The sequence below is a fragment of the Saccopteryx leptura genome, chromosome 5, assembly GCF_036850995.1.
Source record: "Saccopteryx leptura isolate mSacLep1 chromosome 5, mSacLep1_pri_phased_curated, whole genome shotgun sequence".
Classification (NCBI taxonomy): Eukaryota; Metazoa; Chordata; class Mammalia; order Chiroptera; family Emballonuridae; genus Saccopteryx; species Saccopteryx leptura.
The window spans coordinates 217,355,552-217,373,610 of record NC_089507.1 but is presented as its reverse complement, the minus strand read 5'-3'; the positions used below and the strand labels follow the sequence as shown (position 1 = coordinate 217,373,610).

The window sequence follows — 18,059 nt, the reverse complement described above, 5'->3', positions numbered from 1 at the left end:
AGGGTGGAACTGTCTACTGGAGTAGACAGAAGCCAGAGATGAGTCTGGAGCGGTGAGCAACGGCCAGGTCCAGTCACCTCCGTGCTCAGACCCTCCTTAGAGCTTCCCTGTCCATCTCAGGAAACTCTTCATGCAGCTCTATCACGTGGAAGGAGGGGTAGGAGAGAGGAGCCTCATTATAATTCTGGGGAACCTGGATTCCCCACGTCCCATTTCAGTTTTCACATCGTGTGCTGTACTCTGTTATTAAGTCGTCCTGCATTTCTCTGCCACCAGCTGACTTGGAGAGACGAAATTGATTGTACAGCATCCACAATAGAGTGACCGCTTTGCCTCTTGTGGTTTTCCTGCTAGTAACATGCAGATGCCCACAGGGGCAGGTGTGCTGGCTTGCCAGCCCATGCTAAGGAACCCTGACCCAATTTAGCTCAATGCTTAAGAGGAACTAGTTTATAGCTACAACTGCAAGTAGAAAATATTTACAAGCCTCAGCAGTTAGGCTCAGATCTAATCTTGCTAACAGAAGCAGGTTCTTTGTGCGTCAGCCTTGCAGATACTGCAGGAAGACGGTTTATTATCTTTAGAACAATGAGGACTTTTGCAAGATATAGTGCAAACGTGCTGAAACAACTGTAACCTTATGGGTTTTGCCCTTAAATACCTCTGTCCCCTGGAGCTCATCGTTGTCTGTTGCAATTGCCAGTGGACAGATGGCGGCGTGCTAATAAAGGCTTTTCAAATTCCTAATCAATTTGGGCTCTGGTTCCGTTCCTCACGGCTTGCACCCCAACAGTGGGCCAGTAGCAGGGAGCCACACTTAGAAGTCACTCGGGGGGATAAAAGAGGCGTGTGTGTAATCTGCCTTAAACGCAGTGAGTTTAGCTGGGTCACGGGAAGGGAAATACATGCCAAAGCCGAGAACAGCCTCACAACCTGCGGGGTGACCACCTGGACTCAGAAACCGGAAATGCTTTCTCCACTGAACCTGGGTGAGAAATAGTCTACACGGGAAATAACCTCAGCAGATGCTGCCGTAGAGCCTTCTGGGAACTGTAGTCTTTTCGATTGAAATCCTGGGAACGGACTACTACACGGAATTATTTTCTCTTTATACTTGAGTAATTTAGAATAAGAGATCAGGTCGAGCTAGTCGGATTGTTCGGTTGGTTAGAGCATCGGGGAATGTGCCAAGATTGCAGGTTTGATCCCCAGTCAGGGTACATACAAGAATCAACCAATGAATGCATAAATTAGTGGAATAAAAAAAATCTATGTTTTTCTCTCTCTCTCTGTCTTTCTGACTTCCACTCTCGCTTTCTCTCTGAAATCAATATATTGAAAAACTTGTTGGGTGCCACTACAGTATACGCTATTTAGGTATATTATACTCGTGGTTTAACGGTCGTTGTGTTGCAGGCAATAGGAGGAGATGCCGCAAGGGATTCTGGGAATTGTAGTTGTTTTGCGGATGAGCATGGAGATTACGTGAACCTTTGCTGCTGGTTCTCGTGGTTGCGGGCTGCCTGGGTGACTACCGAGCTGGAAGAAGGGATTAGAGTCCGTGCCTAGGGTTAGGAGCGGTGCTGGGAGCTGGTGGGTTGGACCCAGGATGAGTGAGGCTGGTGTGCAGTAGATGGAACGGGAAGTGCGGGAGGTTTCATTTTTGGAGCAGGGACGGGGCCCCAGACGTCCATTTAGCGCGGGGACATGGGATGAGATTTAGCTTGCTGGGGAGACGTGAGTTGCGGGTCCTGCCGGGGTCCTTCCGTCACCCGCTGGAGCAGGTGAGCCGGAATTCTCATATGATTTTTATAAAAACACACATAAAGAGAGAGAGTCAGAGAAAGGGGTAGATAGGGAGAGACAGACAGGAAGGGAGAGAGATGAGAAGCATCAATTCTTTCTTGCGGCACCTTAGTTGTTCATTGACTGCTTTCTCATATGAATCTTGATGGGGGGAGGGGGGGGGAAGACGACAGCAGAGCGAGTGACTCTTTGTTCAAGGTCAGCAACCTTAGGTCCAAGCTGGTGGGCTTTGCTCAAACCACATGAGCGCAGCTCAAGCTGGCGACCTCGTATTTTCGAATCTGGGTTTCCCGCGTCCCAGTCCGATGCTCTATCCACTGCACTACATCCTGGTCAGACTCATATCACTTTTTGGAGGAGTTGAGATGATTCTGAGCCATACAATTCACATAGAGTGGTGGCTGCAGACGTGCATCCCCGAGGTTTACATGGGCTCTGAGGACTCAAGTTAAGCCAGAGCTAAATAGGCATTCCCTGTGGTGGGTGGGGGTTCACATCCGACCACATAGCCCCCCTGTTTTTGGCAAGGGAACACCAACTGGGGTCATGCGTATATTTGAATGGTTGTGGGAACCCCAGACTGATTGTAAATACAGAGTTCTGGGGTTTTGGGCTTGTTTTGTGGGGCTGAGTCTGTCCCAAGTCGGTGAGTGAGTGGGGATGCGGTTGGGTGGGAGCTCTCAGGACCTGCAGTGCCTGATTTGTACAGTAAGGAGTGTGGAAACGTCACATTGCTGCTCCACCCGCAGGTGCTGGCTTCGTGGAAACACGGTGGGCTTTCACAAGGACAGTTCGAGAAGTCACCTGGGGCAGGAGCAGAATTTGATCTTGCGATGAACCAAGTTCTACCTGACTGGGTGCTAGAATTTCAGGGCAAACACGTGTCTGACCCCAGGGCCATGACATTGTCTCAAACTTCGGCCTTGAGAGAGCAGGACCAGGAGGAGAACAGGGAAGACATGGAGACCATGAAGAATTTGACCCTAAATCATGAGGCTAAAGGTGAGAGTTGAGAGTCTGGAGAGGTGAGGAGGAGGAGTAAGGCTCTAGGCTTAGCTGAGAGCACTGTAGTGACCCCAGCTGAGTAAAGGGACTGCTCCCTCTGTCCTGGGCTCCGAGGAGCTGCTCCCCGGGGCATTCTGGGAGGCCTGCACCCTCAGAGCTTTGTTCTTCCCCTAGGTCTGCCTTCCAACTGCACTGACTTGCTCCAAGAAAAGTGGGGAAAGCCCAAAACACTGGTGAGTTGGGGTTACATTTTTTCCCTTTTCTCTGAAATGCTGACTAGGCAAACTAGATATTCTCTTTTCTTGGGAAGGAAAAAGTAATCAACATTAGACAGTTCATGCCTGTGTCCTGCACCATGTTGGTCAATTTGGAATGACTCCTGCATTTGTGTGTTTTATTGTCCTTGTTGAAAAATCTACCCAAGAATAGTAGAACCCAGGAAAGTGCAAAATATAGGGATATTTTTGAAAAAGTGAGATTATTAAAAATTTTAAATGTACTATTTAATTTCATTTTATATCACACTAGGTAAAGTTACTGTCTTTTGTAGCAAACATCTATTTATTTTTTACTATTGAAATTTTTGAACAAGTGAAGAATCAAAGCATAGTGTGGAGAAACAGTACTTAAAAATGTGAATTTGAACTCAGTTGAACATGAGCAGAAAAGTTCACAAAAAAAGGAGTTTTTGCAGGAATGACTGAGTTATTGACTCTGGGTTGAGAGGTCCTGCTATAGTTTCCCCTAAACTGGGAAGGATGTTCTTAATCATTTGATTGCCTATCTAGTGAGTTATTCTGAATGTGGTGACCTTTTTTGTTCCTAGAGGTTATGCAGGAAGGGCCTTCATGCAATAGTCTTCAGCCAAACTTTTCTCATAAAAACTGGTAGCATCTCAGATATATCTGAATGGGCGTTTCTCTCTAGAGGACACTTCCTCATAAATGTGCATACTGGGAGGCCCATTTTGCAGCCCTGGTTGAAGCTTCCTGGTCTGGTTATGTATTTTTCCAAGATTAGAGAATACTCGTATATACTTATAATTCCTTTTTTTCTTTCTTTCTTAGTCTATTGTTTTAACTATCTATTACTCTAAGACTCAGGCCGTTGTTTTTTTACATCTGGTGATGTGTGGAGCAACAGCCCAGGTGGAAGTTTATTTTGTCTGGTGTTGTTGTGTAGCTCAACTTTGTGTTAATTCTTTTTTTTTATACTATGTAAGGTTACAGAAGTACATCAGGCAGAACGGCCAAGTGAACCCTGCTAAACAAACTCATTTCTGAAGGGGGGAGGGTCAGCGTGATTGTGCATGTCCCGGTCTCCCCTGCTGATTAGACACATATTCTGGGGCAAGAGCCTTTACTGAACTCGCCAAGATGAGTCAGAAAACATGAACAAGTGAGGAGAGCCAGAGCCCGAGAGGGAGCTGGGTTGGTCTCCAGAGTTGCTACATTATTTTACCTAAAATGTGCAGTATTTAACAGTGTATATTGAAGGGGAGAGATACAGGGTGTGAAAGAAAGAAAGAACATACGAATATGAGAATGAGAGGAAGTCTAAATATATTTCCCTGTTGCGTAAAATGAAAACAACTTTTCAGTTCTGTGCTGAGTTAAAATGTCCCTGGACGGTACATTAATCCTTCCCTCACCGGTTATGAGATGTGTGCTGGGTGATACACTGTGGACACCGAGTCCCTTTCAAAATCTTTTATGCCCATCTGCACCTCTTGCGCCTTAAAATTTCTCCATAGTGCAAACTCAATGTCACCTTCATGAACAAACACTGTTTTAGGTTTTAGGGGCTTTTTTTTGACACTGATAGAGAGAGAGACTGAAAAAGGGACCGATAGGGACAGACAGAAAGGGAGAGAGATGAAAAGCATGAATTCTTCATTGTAGCACCTTAGTGTTCAATCATTGCTTCCTCACTTGTGCTTTGAGATGGGAGCAACCGCATAAAGAGTGAGCCCTGGCTCAAGCCCGTGACCTTGGACTAAAGCCAGCGATCATGGGGTCAAATCTGTGAACCCACACTTATCCCCTTGAGTCCATGCTCCAGCTGGATGAGGCTGCACTCAAAGCTTCGAAATCGGGGATTCGAACCTGGGTCCTCTGCTTCCCAGTCCGATGCTCTAACCACTGTGCCCCAGCCTTGTAAGGCCAGGTTTAAAATTTGATTCACAAATCACTTCTCCAATGAAATTATAAATGTCCAGGGCCCAGGAATGGGTGTATGCGTCAGTTCAACGCCCCTTCAATTTTAATACAAAGCCATAGTCGAGGCCATTAGAATTTGGAACATAGAACTGTGTACCAGGGAAAGAACTGGACCAACATGTGTAGATCCAGACCCCCAGGGCCACGGGATTTACTCATCGCACTTGGAAAATTGATGGTGACTTGCTTCTTGTTAATGAATTCCTTGTTAATAGGTACCGATCACATTCAGGGATGTGGCCGTGGTCTTCACAGAGGAGGAATGGAGGAGGCTGAGCCCTGCGCAGAGGAGCCTGTACAAGGAAGTGATGCTGGAGAACTACAGGAACCTGCTCTCGCTGGGTGAGGCTGTGTTCTGTCCTTCCTTACTGTGGTAGCGGGATGGACCACCTACCGTGGAACAGAAAATGTTCTAGACACTTAAAACAATGGAAAAGTCAAGGAATAGCAGCCCCTGCCCGTGGGGTCTTACTTTTCCCAATGTATCGAGACAGATGAGAAACAAGCTTCACATGCAGGGATAGGATGGTATGTTAAACCATACTAAGCACTTCCTGGTCAAAAATAATCATCAAATAAAGCAGGACAAAGGAGTATCAAGTGTGACGGGGTGGCGGGCTGAACTTGAAATCAAGGAATAGGTAACATTTGACTAAAGATGTAATGTGGTGATGGAGTTAGACTCTGTGTGTGAAAGGAAATAGCATTTCAGGTGGAGACGTGTTGGCACTAAGACATTAAGGAAGGGATGTCCCTCCCAGGGGTAGGGAATTGTAAGGAGGCCGGTGGGACTGGAAGTGCAGTTTGCACGTGGGAGAGGAGAGAGTAACGCCTTCTAACTGTTGGAGGTTTGAGTTTCATGAGCTAGTTCTTTTCTCTTTTATTTAGAAACTTACATTGGTCCTTTAATCCTAGTGGATAAATACTTTCAATTGCAACATTACTCTGAATCAGCCATTGGCCACTTTTTCTATTAAGGGCCAGAGAATAGCTATTTTTGGTGTTTTGTTGTTAAACCGGTCTCTAACTGCTCTGACCTCTGTTTCTGTCACACTAAAGTAGCCAGGATGATAGGTCGGTGAGTGGGTATGTTTCTGTCCCCTTAAGATTTTTTTTTGTGGAAACCAAAATTTGAATTTCATGTCATTTTTATGTGTCATGAAGTATTATTCTTTTGGCTTGTTTGCGTATGGTTCACAATGTAAAAACCATCCTGAGCTTATGGACAGAAAAACAGAGGGGAGGATTATATACGTAAGAAGCTATATTGTTCCCACCCCTGTTCTAGATCCTTGCTGTTCTGTGCAAATATAATGTGAGCCATAAGGATAATTTTAAAATTTTAACTATATTTATTAAAAAATAGACATAAATGTGTGAAATTAACAATGTTATGTCATCCAATATAGCAAAATATTATTTTAACATGTAATCAAAACATTAAACAAAATTTTTTTTTTTTTGTATTTTTCTGAAGTTGGAAACGGGGAGAGACAGACAGACTCCCGCATGCGCCCAAACGGGATCCACCCGGCACGCCCACCAGGGGGCAACGCTCTGCCCCTCCGGGGCGTTGCTCTGTTGAGACCAGAGCCACTCCAGCACCTGGGGCAGAGGCCAAGGAGCCATCCCCAGCGCCCCGGCCATCTTTGCTCCAATGGAGCCTTGGCTGTGGGAGGGGAAGAGAGAGACAGAGAGGAAGGAGAGGGGAGGGGTGGAGAAGCAGATGGGCGCTTCTCCTGTGTGCCCTGGCCGGGAATCGAACCCAGGACTTCTGCACGCCAGGCCGACGCTCTACCACTAAGCCAACCGGCCAGGGCTAAACAAAATTTTTTTACGTATTCCTTAAGTGAGATCCACGGAGTCAAAGAGAAAGACTCCCACATGGGTTCCGAATACGATCCATCCGCCAGGCTTCTCCTACACGGCGCTCTGTCCACCTGGGACCGTTGCTCTGTTGCTTGGCAACAGAGATATTTTAGTGCCCGAGGCGAGGCTGTGGAGCAGTCCTCAGCATCTGGGTTTAACACCCTCTAAGTCAGTCATGGCTGGGAAAGGGGAAGAGAGAGAGAGATAGAGAGAAGGGAATAGGTGAGTGGTGGAGAAGCAGATGGTCAGTTCTGTTGCCCTGACCAGGAACCACACCCGGGACACCTACATGCTGGGCTGACACTCTACCACTGAGCTGACAGAGCAGGGCCAAATGTTCATGTCTTGTATGGCCTCTTGTTCAACTCTAACGGTTCTGGAATCTTGGTAAAAGAACTACCTCTGTCTGGCTCTGCTATTCTTTTTTCCTTTTTTTTCTGTGACAGAGACAGAGGTACAGATAGAAATAAATAGACCAGAAGGGAGAGAAATGAGAAACATCAATTCTTTATTGCAGTACCTTAATTTCTCATTATTACTTTCTCATATATGCCTTGACCTGAAAACTACAGCAGACAGAGTGACCCCTAGTGCAAGCCAGTGACCTTAGGATCAAGCTGGTGAGCCTTGCTCAAACCAGATGAGCCCGCGCTCAAGCTGGTGACCTCGGGGTTTCTAGTCTGGGTCCTTCACGTCCCAGTCTGACACTCTATCCGCTGCGCCACCGCCTGGTCAGGTTGGGTCTGGTATTCTTAAAAATGAAGAAGGAAGTGGCAATCATGAAACCACATTGTGGCTTTTAAAAATGTGTTTCAAAGTGGCACTAATCCTTCAAGAATCTCCACTGGTCCAAGGAAATGCTGTTGAGAAGTGGGATGTCAGTGTGATGAGATTGGTCTGGGCCAGGGTTCCAGAATCCTGACACGATGAACTAGGTCTTTCTTTCTCCTGGCAGAAGTCACAGTACTTAGTAGAGACTTAGTACTTAGAAATTATTTCTTCCAAGTAATTCTTTGCAGATGGGCATCCTGAAATTCAGATTCATTTCTTAAACACTCTGTTCAACCACTGTGTATTGTACCATTTCCTATGTCTGGAAGCCCTTCTGATTAAGTAACATTTTATGTGTTCAGTCTTTCTTTTTTTTTTGTAACAAGTAAAGTCATGAAGAAGATTTCCACATAGGTCATAGAGACTGTCACCTCCAAGTACAACAGAAGTGTAAACAGGGCACCCATGCGAGTGTCACAGATTGGCTGACTTAGTAGAAAGAAAGAACTGGTGGTATTGAAGGTATTTACAGGGCAGATTGCTTACCTGGAAGGTGCCCAGTCTGAATGACGTGTAGAAGATGTTTCTGGGATGGTTCCACTAGATTGCCAAAGAAAAGGGACTGTGTAGAAACGGAACCTAAAGAAATCATTGGTAGCCTGAACAGCAGTGGCGTAGTGGATAGAGCGTAGGACTGAGATGTCGAGGACTCAGGTTCGAGACCCCGAGGTCGCCAGCTTGAGCACGGGCTCATCTGGTTTGAGCAAAAAGCTCATCAGCTTGGACCCAAGGTCGCTGGCTCAGCAAGGGGTTACTCGGTCTGCTGAAGGCCCGCGGTCAAGGCACATATGAGAAAGCAATCAATGAACAACTAAGGTGTCGCAATGCGTAACGAAAAACTAATAATTGATGCTTCTCTTCTTTCCGTTCCTGTCTGTCTGTCTCTGTCTATCCCTCTCTCTGACTCTCTCTCTGTCTCTTAAAAAAAAAAGAAATCATTGGTAGAAACAAATGATGTTACATACATATTATTAATAACAGGTGTGGCAGGAGGGCACTAGTTTCCCTGAGACCAGGCAGGAATTTCTGCAGCCTGTTGGGGCTTCTCTGATTGAACTTTCTTTCCACAGCACAATCAAAACCAGAAATGGACCCCAGGTTTTCTCGAATTCTGGATTTCTCCCGGGAGCCACTACCCAGCCAGCAGGTCCTTCCCGTGTGCTCAGACATGTGTGACTTCTATCCGGGGAATTCGGTCCTGTGGCATCAGGAGTGGACATCTTTTTCTCAGAGTTGCTGGAGGAAAAACACAGAAGGTGAAGGCAGAGAAGACGGCTTGAGAGTTTTGTTTGTGCAGATGGAGGAGGGGGAGACCTCAGGCACATTCCACAGCCCACCCCAAGGACCTTCCAGGGAAGGTCATGCGGTGCTAGAAATAGAGCCCAGCGCAGCCCAAGGGGTAAGCCCTGTGCAGACAGACAAGGGGAGAAATAAATTGGAAACCCCGAGATCCAGACCTGTATGCTATAATGAACATGAACCTGACTGCAGTTTGGAATCAAACCTTATGGCAGATACGGTGACCCTCTCAGGGGAGAATCGCTACGTTTGCAGGCAGTGTAGGAGAGGCTTCACACTCACATCACACCTCCTCAGACACCCAGGGATACAGTCATCCATGGAGAATCCTTTTCTATGTGGTGAGTGTAGCCAAAGATTTGGTGATAAATCAAATGTCATGATACACCAGGGAAGTCGCTCGGTGGAGAAGCCCTTCGTGTGCCCAGAGTGTGGACAAGAATTTCTTGTTAAGTCAAAACTCAAGAGACACCAGATGACTCACTCGGGAGAGAAGCCCTTTATGTGCCCGGAGTGTGGACAAAAATTTCGTGATAACGCACACCTCAGGAGACACCAGCGGACTCACTCTGGTGAGAAACCCTTCATGTGCCCAGAGTGCGGAAGAGGATTTGGTTATAAATCAGCCCTCAGGAATCACCAGTTGACTCACTTGGCAAAGAAACCCTTTGTGTGCCTGGAATGTGGACGAGAATATTGTTTTTTGAGAGACCTCAGGACACACCAGATGACTCACTCAGGGGAGAAGCCATTCATGTGCCCAGATTGTGGACGAGGATTTCATGTTATTTCAAAACTCAGGAGACACCAGATGACTCACTCAGGGGAAAAGCCCTTCATGTGCTTGGAGTGTGGACGAGGATTTCGTGAGAAGTCAACCCTCAAAGCACACCAGAGGACTCACTCTGGGGAGAAGCCCTTTATTTGTCCTGAGTGTGGACGTGGATTTGGTTATAAGTTAGCCCTCAGGACACACCAGATGACTCACACCGGGGAGACACCCTTCGTGTGCCCGGAGTGTGGACAAGGATTTGATTCTAAGTCATCCCTCAGCAGACACCAGAGGACTCACTCAAGGGAGACACCCTATGTGTGCCTGGAATGTGGACGAGGATTTAGTCATATGAGATACCTCAGGTCACACGAGATGACTCACTCGGGGGAGATGCCCTTCATGTGCCCGGAGTGTGGACGCGGATTTCGTTATAATTCGCTCCTCAGGAGACACCAGCGGACTCACTCAGGGGAGAGTGTTGGGGACCGAAAAATCAACAGGGTTTTTAGAGTTGTTTCTGAGGGACAAAGGTGCTGGGAACTGGCTGCTGTCCAACCCCTCACACCACTTGTTCTGTAAAGGTGTAAAAGGCTAAGCCCTTCCCCACACCTCCATGTATTTGCTCATCCTACCCCTGGTGTTTCCCAGAGAAACTGGAGACAAGTTTCTTCTTTCTGTAAAGTTAGGATGTTAAGAATTGGTGGGGGTTTTCCACACTTGGTGGAGTTTTTGAGTTGACTTGGAAAGTGTAATCAGCCTGAGCAAGCAGTGGTGCAGTGGATAGAGCAGGGGTCCCCAAACTATAGCCCCGCGGGCTGCATGCGGCCCTCTGAGGCCATTTATCTGGCCCCCGCCGCACTTCCGGAAGGGGCACCTCTTTCATTGGTGGTCAGTGAGAGGAGCACATTGACCATCTCATTAGCCAAAAGTAGGCCCATAGTTCCCATTGAAATACTGGTCTGTTTGTTGATTTAAATTTACTTGTTCTTTATTTTAAATATTGTATTTGTTCCTGTTTTGTTTTTTTACTTTAAAATAAGATATGTGCAGTGTGCATAGGGATTTGTTCATAGTTTTCTTTTTGTTTGTTTTTTAATTTTTTTAAAATTCATTTTAGAGAGGAAAGAGAGAGAAAAATGAGAAGAGGGAGGAGCAGGAAGCATCAACTCCCATATGTGCCTTGACCAGGCAAGCCAGGGTTTTGAACCGGCAAACTCAGTGTTTTCAGGTTGACGCTTTATCCACTGTGCCACCACAGGTCAGGCCATAGTTTTTTTTTATAGTCCGGCCCTCCAATGGTCTGAGGGAACAGTGAACTGGCCCCCTGCGTAAAAGGTTTGGGGACCCCTGGGATAGAGTGTCGGCCTTGGATGCTGAGGACCCAGGTTTGAGACCCCGAGGTCGCCAGCTTGAGCGCGGGCTCATCTGACTTGAGCAAAATGCTCACCAGCTTGGACCCAAGGTCGCTGGCTTGAGGAAGGGGTTACTTGGTCTGCTGAAGCCCCACGGTCAAGGTACATATGAGAAAGCAATCAATGAACAACTAAGATGTCGCAACGAAAAACTGATGATTGATGCTTCTCATCTCTCTCCATTCCTGTCTGTCTGTCCCTATCTGTCTCTCTCTCTCTGTCACTGAAAAAAAAAAAGAAATATAATCAGAAAAGTCATTGATATGCTAATTTTTGCTTTGCGGTGTAAATAAGGAAGAATAGGGTTTCTGGTGCCAAACCCCATGTTTTGCTCCCTGCTAGGGCGGTATTTACTGCTAGCAGGAATTGCAGGGCCCTTTCACACCCATCTTTTATATTCTTTCAGACTTTCAGTCTATTTTTTCTAATTCCATACCGTTCCAGCTGGGGACCTGAGTGTACTTGTTGCAGCTGGCCCACAGCAGGAGAAGCCGTTCATGTGCTTGGCGTGTGGGCAAGGATTTCAACCCTCAAAGCACAGCAGAGGACTCACTCAGGGGAGAAGCCCCACATTTGCCCTGAGTGTGGACAAACCTTTGGTTATAAGTTAGCCCTCAGGACACACCAAATAACTCACTGGGCGGGGATACCCTATGTGTGCCTGGAATGTGGATGAGAATTTGGTTTTCTGAGAGACCTCAGAAGACACCAGAGGACTCACTCGGGGTACAAGCCCTTTGTGTGTCCGAAGTGTGGATGAGAATTTCATGAGAAGTCAACCCTCAAAACACACCAGAGGACTCACTCAGAGGAGAAGCCCTTTGTGTGCCTGGAGTGTGGACGGGGATTTGGTTATAAGTCAGCACTCAGGAGACACCAGATGACTCACTCAGAATAGACACGCTATGTGTGCCTGGAATGTGGAGGAGAATTTGGTTATCTGACAGACCTCAGGACACACCAGCAGACTGAATTGAGGGAGAACATTATCTGTGCCAGGAGTGTAGACGAGGATTTAGTTTGAAGTTATACTTCAAGAAACACTGGTCTGCTTACTCGAGGTAGAAGCCCTAGGTATGCCCCGAGTGTGTACGAGGACTTGGTTTTAAGGGCAACTTCATGAGACACCGGACTACCTCGGAGAAGTCCTTTATGTGTGGTGAGTGTGTCCGAGGGTATAGCGGAAGTCGTCCCTTTGGACTCACCAGAGGAAACACTCGGAAGAAGCATGTTTGCAGAGAACGTGGACAGAGCTTCAGACAGTTCAGATCTCATTCAACACCATTCTACTCATTTGCGGGAGAAGCTGTACATGTGCCCAGAGTGTAGATGAGGATTTGCTGATGCGTCAGCTCTCAGGAGACACCAGAGGACGTGCTTGGGAGAGAATCCTTAGAAGTGCGTTTGCTGTGGACAAGACTTTATCTGGAAAGCAGAACTTTTTAATCAGCAGAGGATACTTTTAAGGACGAGCGTGACATTTTCGGGAATGTGTGGGTGAAGCTTTAGCTACATGTCTGATGTCATGAGACACCTGAGGACACAGGGAGGGGGGAAGGGGGAAGCCTTGCGTATGCAGGGATCATGGTGAGGACTCCAGCAATCAGTGAGACCTCATCTCACACCAGAGAGACACCCGACTGTCCCCTTGTGTGTGGGTAAAGCAAGTTAGACTGCAGAGATGTGTTGCCTGTCATCAGGCACCAAGGACACATTCACCAGAGGAGTCGCATGCATGCAGCATGCAGGTAGCTTTAGCTGTAAGTCAACCCCCATTGCACAAGGAGGAGGCACTTAGGCGGGAAGCGTGTGTGCAGGGACTGTCGGTGAGGTGTTAGCGAAAATTCAACACTAATCGAACAGCCAGTAACCAGTAGGCTGGCACGTGAAGGCATACTCAGAGACCAGCTGTGTGTGTGAAGGCATTATGGACAGGGATCCTGTGATCGTGCATCCTTCTTCTCATGCCGTGGGGAGATCCCTCAGTGGGGATCCTGTGGAGCTCTGCTCAGATCACCTTATCAGGACCCACACCCCTGCAGCTGCTGATAACTGCTGCTGATGGGCATGGTGATGAATTCTTCTATAGGACCTGCTCTCGGCCACAGAGATCAGCCCCTTGACAGTGATTCCTGCCCATGGCTGATGGAGATGGGAAGACAAAACCTCACCTCTCGATTCTGTTGGGTTCAGAGGGTCATCCTGGGTCAGGAGTGCCCATGAGATCTCAGTTGTGAACACATTGCAGGTCAGCTCCTGTCTCTGCCAATTTTGGCACTCATTCACCAATAAACCACTCAATTCTCCATCCATTGTCTCCAGGGACTCCACTCTCACGAGACCTCTGAAGTGTATAAGGAGAATAGTCACAGCTGTGGCCATAAACCAACCCTCACAAATGTCAGCGTATACGTTCTATGTGTGTGAGATGAATGGGCACAGACTAGGGAAAAGCTCACCTCAGGATACATCATAGAACAGGTGCATGTAGGCAACCAGCCATCTAACTTTGAACTCTATGACTTGACTGGGAAACTTTAGTTAATAGCCCTGAGTGAATGTGTTCTGGATGCAACACCAAGACACTGTGAGTGACTTTTGTCAGACACAGAGAAGTGCTCCTGAATTGGCTTTTATAAAGTAGCTTAGAGATTCTAGATTTCCACATCCTTTGTACTTGATAATTAGCAAAAGAAAAAGAATCCCTTTCTTCATGTCAGCAAAAAGACTCTTATTCATTCATTCTTTTCCCTTATCACCTGACCTTCCTCCTCTGTAATCCTGTTCCCTTGTTCTTATATAGAAGTTTTGTCCTCTGCTCAATAAAAGCTGTGAGAATCAGAGCTCCGGAGGTCTTCATTGCCTGTCCCCTAGGCCTCTCCCTCTTCCTCTTGCAATCAGTTTGTGCCTTGAGTAGGTTTTTTCACCACGACACTGGATGTTGGTAGTTCTGATTTGACTGCATTACTACAGTGCATTTGGAGAAACTTTAGGTGGCCTGGGAGGGACTCTGATGCTTTCACAATCAGTCACACCTCATAGTGCTCTAGGGGACACTCAGGGAGGAGACAGATGTGGGCAGGGTTTGTGGGTGGAGCTTCATCCTGTTGTTTTTCCTCAACCTTCCAAGAGTTCATACTTGTTTCCATGACTCACTACATCAGTTATGAGTCACCTTTGAGGGGCTCTCAAAAGTCGTGAACACCCCCCCCCCCCACATATAAGAGTAAAGATGGCACTAGGTGCTAAATAGACATCTTTCTTTTTTCACTTCTTATAATTGGAATAAAGAAATAAAAGGCATCATTTAAGTAACCTAAGAATGACCACTGTTATATTTTTGTTGGGTAAAATCTGTTTAGGTTTACTTCTTTATTGGGGCAGCGCCCTCTGTGCATACTGTATGGAAGGATGTAGGTGCTGCCCCTGGTAGCAAATAGCAAACTGTGGATTGACTTCCTCCCTGGGAAGGGGCTATTGTTTCCTCTTGTTTGCTGGAGAGTACAGAGGGAGAGGGGGAGTGTTGACGCCGAGAATGAGTCTGGGCTTGGGAGCCCTGAGTGAGAGGGAAGCGGTCCCTCCTGCCTGTTTGATCTTCTGCGTTACAAGACTAAGAAACAGAATGGCTTAATGTAAGGCCAGAAGCCAGGGCCAGGGCCACTATCACAGCAGCCTTCTGGCCCATGCAGGTTTGCATTGGATTCAGACAGTCGGTAAAGAAACAATGGAGCCAAAAACTGATAGGCCATTTTCTTTAATTCTAGCTTGCACCCGGCGGGCAAGTAAAAACACACACTGGGCTCCAAAACCCACTCACATTCAGTGCTCACAAAGCCACTGACTTATCCGAGTTTCCTAGAATCAAAGGTTTCTATCTCACCAGACTTATTCTCCTCCCTTATCCCAGATACAAACTCTGCACAAACTGGCATCTCAGCACTCTGCCATCTTGGCTACTTCTGGCCACATGGCCTCTTTCTGCTCTCTGCTCTGCTCCCTCTGCTCTCTCATGCTAATCATCCCAGGAACCAAGAGCGCAAGCTCTTGTTCTGCCCCCATTTTATAATGTAGCTTCACAACCTTTAATCCAATATACAAAATAGGGAAGTCTCTAATATAAAGTCACTTCTTTGAGGCATGATTGGATTGTACCGCCCCACATCAAAAAGGGTGGGAAAGGCTTAATCCCAAAACCAAGCCCCAGGCTACAAGGATTCTGCCTGCCCCCAACACACATTAATATCACCTGGGCAACAGCTTTTACGTGGGCAGCGCCATCTTTAACAAAGTGAGCGTAATATATTTTATCTGCCCAACACTTAACATTTTCTGTCTCCACCGTTCCTTTACCTTCGGCCAGAATCCAACGTGAACCTGCATCTGAATGGCCGTGGCCGTGGCCACCAGCTTAACAATTTTCATACACAATTCATCCTCTTGTTTTCCCGTCCTTCTGTTCCAGTAATCTCTTAAGCTCAGTCTGTGCCCCTTATTCACACCTGCACCTGGAAAAGAATTCACACATTCACAGCCCAGGTTTCCTGCAAAAATCCAACTCTTGAAGAAATGAGTCCTAAATAAATCTAGTAGATTTGTTGGGGAATGTGAGCCTTTGCATGGAGTCAGTGATCAAGGTTCCAGAGGGGAGGGCCTTCCCCAGTCACTGAGAACTGAATTGTTGCTTCTAAATGATGACTTTCGTTGGCTGCTGTGAAGCCTACGTCGCCTGGGTTTTCTTTCTCTGAATTTCGACTCTGCTCTCATCCACATCAAGACATCACTGTTTTTTAATGGTCTATTCAAGTCCTACATTTTCAGGGACCCTTTACTGGTACACTCTTTTTAGTTGTGATCACTTAGTTGTGATCACTTTAGTTGTGATCACTCCTCCCATCATGAATCATTGCTTTGGGACTCTTAGTTACTCATGGGTTTAAAGAACCATAAATAAACCTTCAATGACAAGTCACCTCAGCTCACTTATCCAAGGATCCTCCTGCTTAGACACATCATCCTACTATTTTGTCCAAGACAGCTTCGACATACCCCAGCTGTTGTTTCTTAGTCCAATGGTCTGGTGTTTGGCCACACCCTTTTCTATTCCTCCTCCTTCTGAGCTCAAATAGCCCAATTTGACAATTCTACATATGAGAAAGAAATCGATGAACAACTGAGGTGCAGGAAGGAAGAATTGATGCTTCTGATCTCCCTGTCTGTCTGTCCCTATCTGTCCCTCTCTCTGTTTCTGTTAACATAAGTTTTTTTGAGACTAAGAAAAACAGTTAATTGTCCTTACAGAAATGAACACATGCATATAAACACTAAGTCCTGTCTTCAACTTTCAGGAATATTTATTTATTCATGATATCCAGGGGGGGAATCTTAGTTAAGCTCTCACTGAAATCTCCAAGTAAACTGGAAAGAAATTCAGGTGATAGCAGATTGACGAACAAAGCAGAGAGAGGTGTAGGTGGACCTGGGAAACATGGGTACGTGTAAAGCTGGAATGTTACCGAGATATACTGGCTGGACATTTTGGTGACTTCAACATGGAAACACCTCGAAAAGAGTAATAGGAAGGGAGCGCAGGAATAAACATTTTAGAAGAGCACAGCTATTCAACTCCCACGGCTGTCTACCATCAAGTGACCAGTGTACATCAGCAGGGTGCAGGGTTGGCTGGGAGACACTCTTATTTCAGAGTGAAGAGTTGTCATAGCTGAACATAGTTATGTGAGTGATGTTTGTGATCGCTTCTTTTAGAAAGCTGAAACAGAAGTTGGAGATGTGGGGTTGGTAGTCACACCAATGATGGTGTGACTGTTTCAATAAAAACAGCAATTCAAGACACCCTCTGATACAACCTTGGCCCCTTATCTCTGCCCTGCCCCTGAACAGAGAGCCACCCCCCGCAGAAAGTGGCAAATGGCTGACGTTTTTGAGCCTTTCCATGAAAATATCTTCCATGCATCCATCATCCATCCATCCATCCAACCATCATCCATCCATCCAAACAATTATTAATTTTACTGAGAATAATGTTTATAGGATTTATTCTGGATATAAAATGTAGCAGTGCCACAATAGATGGTGCATTCTTCAAAAAGGTCACAGTCTGCCTGACCTGTGGTGGCGCAGTGGATAAAGCGTCAACCTGGAAATGCTGAGGTTGCCGGTTCGAACCCTGGGCTTGCCTGGTCAAGGCACATATGGGAGTTGATGCTTCCTGCTCCTCCCCCCGTCTCTCTCTCCTCTCTCTGTCTCTTTTTCTCTCCTCTCTAAATGAATTAAAAAAAAAAAAAAAAAGGTCACAGTCTCCTAACTGACAGCTCTGAACAGACTAGCACAGAATAGAATGGTAAGAGCTCTGGGAAATGTTCTCTGGGGATCAAGGAAATTCATGTCCGACAATGAGCCCGAAGGAGACTTCCTGGAGACAGAGAAATCTGAGCCTACACCTCAGGGAGGATTAGACCACTAACCAAACATGGGGGAAGGGTGGAGAGAGAGACAGGGAGGAGTTTAACTCGAGAAGGAAATGCGAGGTCGAGGAGGGTGTACTGTCTACTGGAGTAGGAGGGAAGCCAGAGATGAGGATGGAGCTGTGGGCAAGGGCCAGGTCCAGTCGCCTCCGTGCTTAGACCCTCCTGAGAGCTTCCCTGTCCATCTCAGGAGACACTTCATGTAGGTCTATCACCTGGAAGGAGGACAAGGAGAGAGGAACCTCGTTATAATTTGGGGGAACCTGGCTTCCCCAACTCTCATTTCAGTTTTCACATCGTGTCCTGTACTGTGTTGTTAAGCCGTCCTGCATTTCGCTGCCACCAGCTGACTTGGAGAGAG

General features: G+C 46.7%; 1 protein-coding gene across 1 annotated transcript in view; it reads left to right on the top strand.

The window, feature by feature from the left end:
* The first annotated feature begins 1,707 nt into the window (after nucleotides 1-1,707).
* The window catches only part of LOC136405150 (zinc finger protein 343-like), an 86,305-nt gene continuing 69,953 nt past the window's right edge, over nucleotides 1,708-18,059 (top strand). Inside the window, exons 1-4 of the mRNA XM_066384227.1 lie at nucleotides 1,708-1,784; nucleotides 2,556-2,808; nucleotides 2,986-3,044; nucleotides 5,246-5,372. Of these exons, the coding sequence (XP_066240324.1) occupies nucleotides 1,713-1,784; nucleotides 2,556-2,808; nucleotides 2,986-3,044; nucleotides 5,246-5,372 (511 nt within the window). The 5' untranslated portion in view covers nucleotides 1,708-1,712. The remainder of the gene's footprint in view (nucleotides 1,785-2,555; nucleotides 2,809-2,985; nucleotides 3,045-5,245; nucleotides 5,373-18,059) is intronic.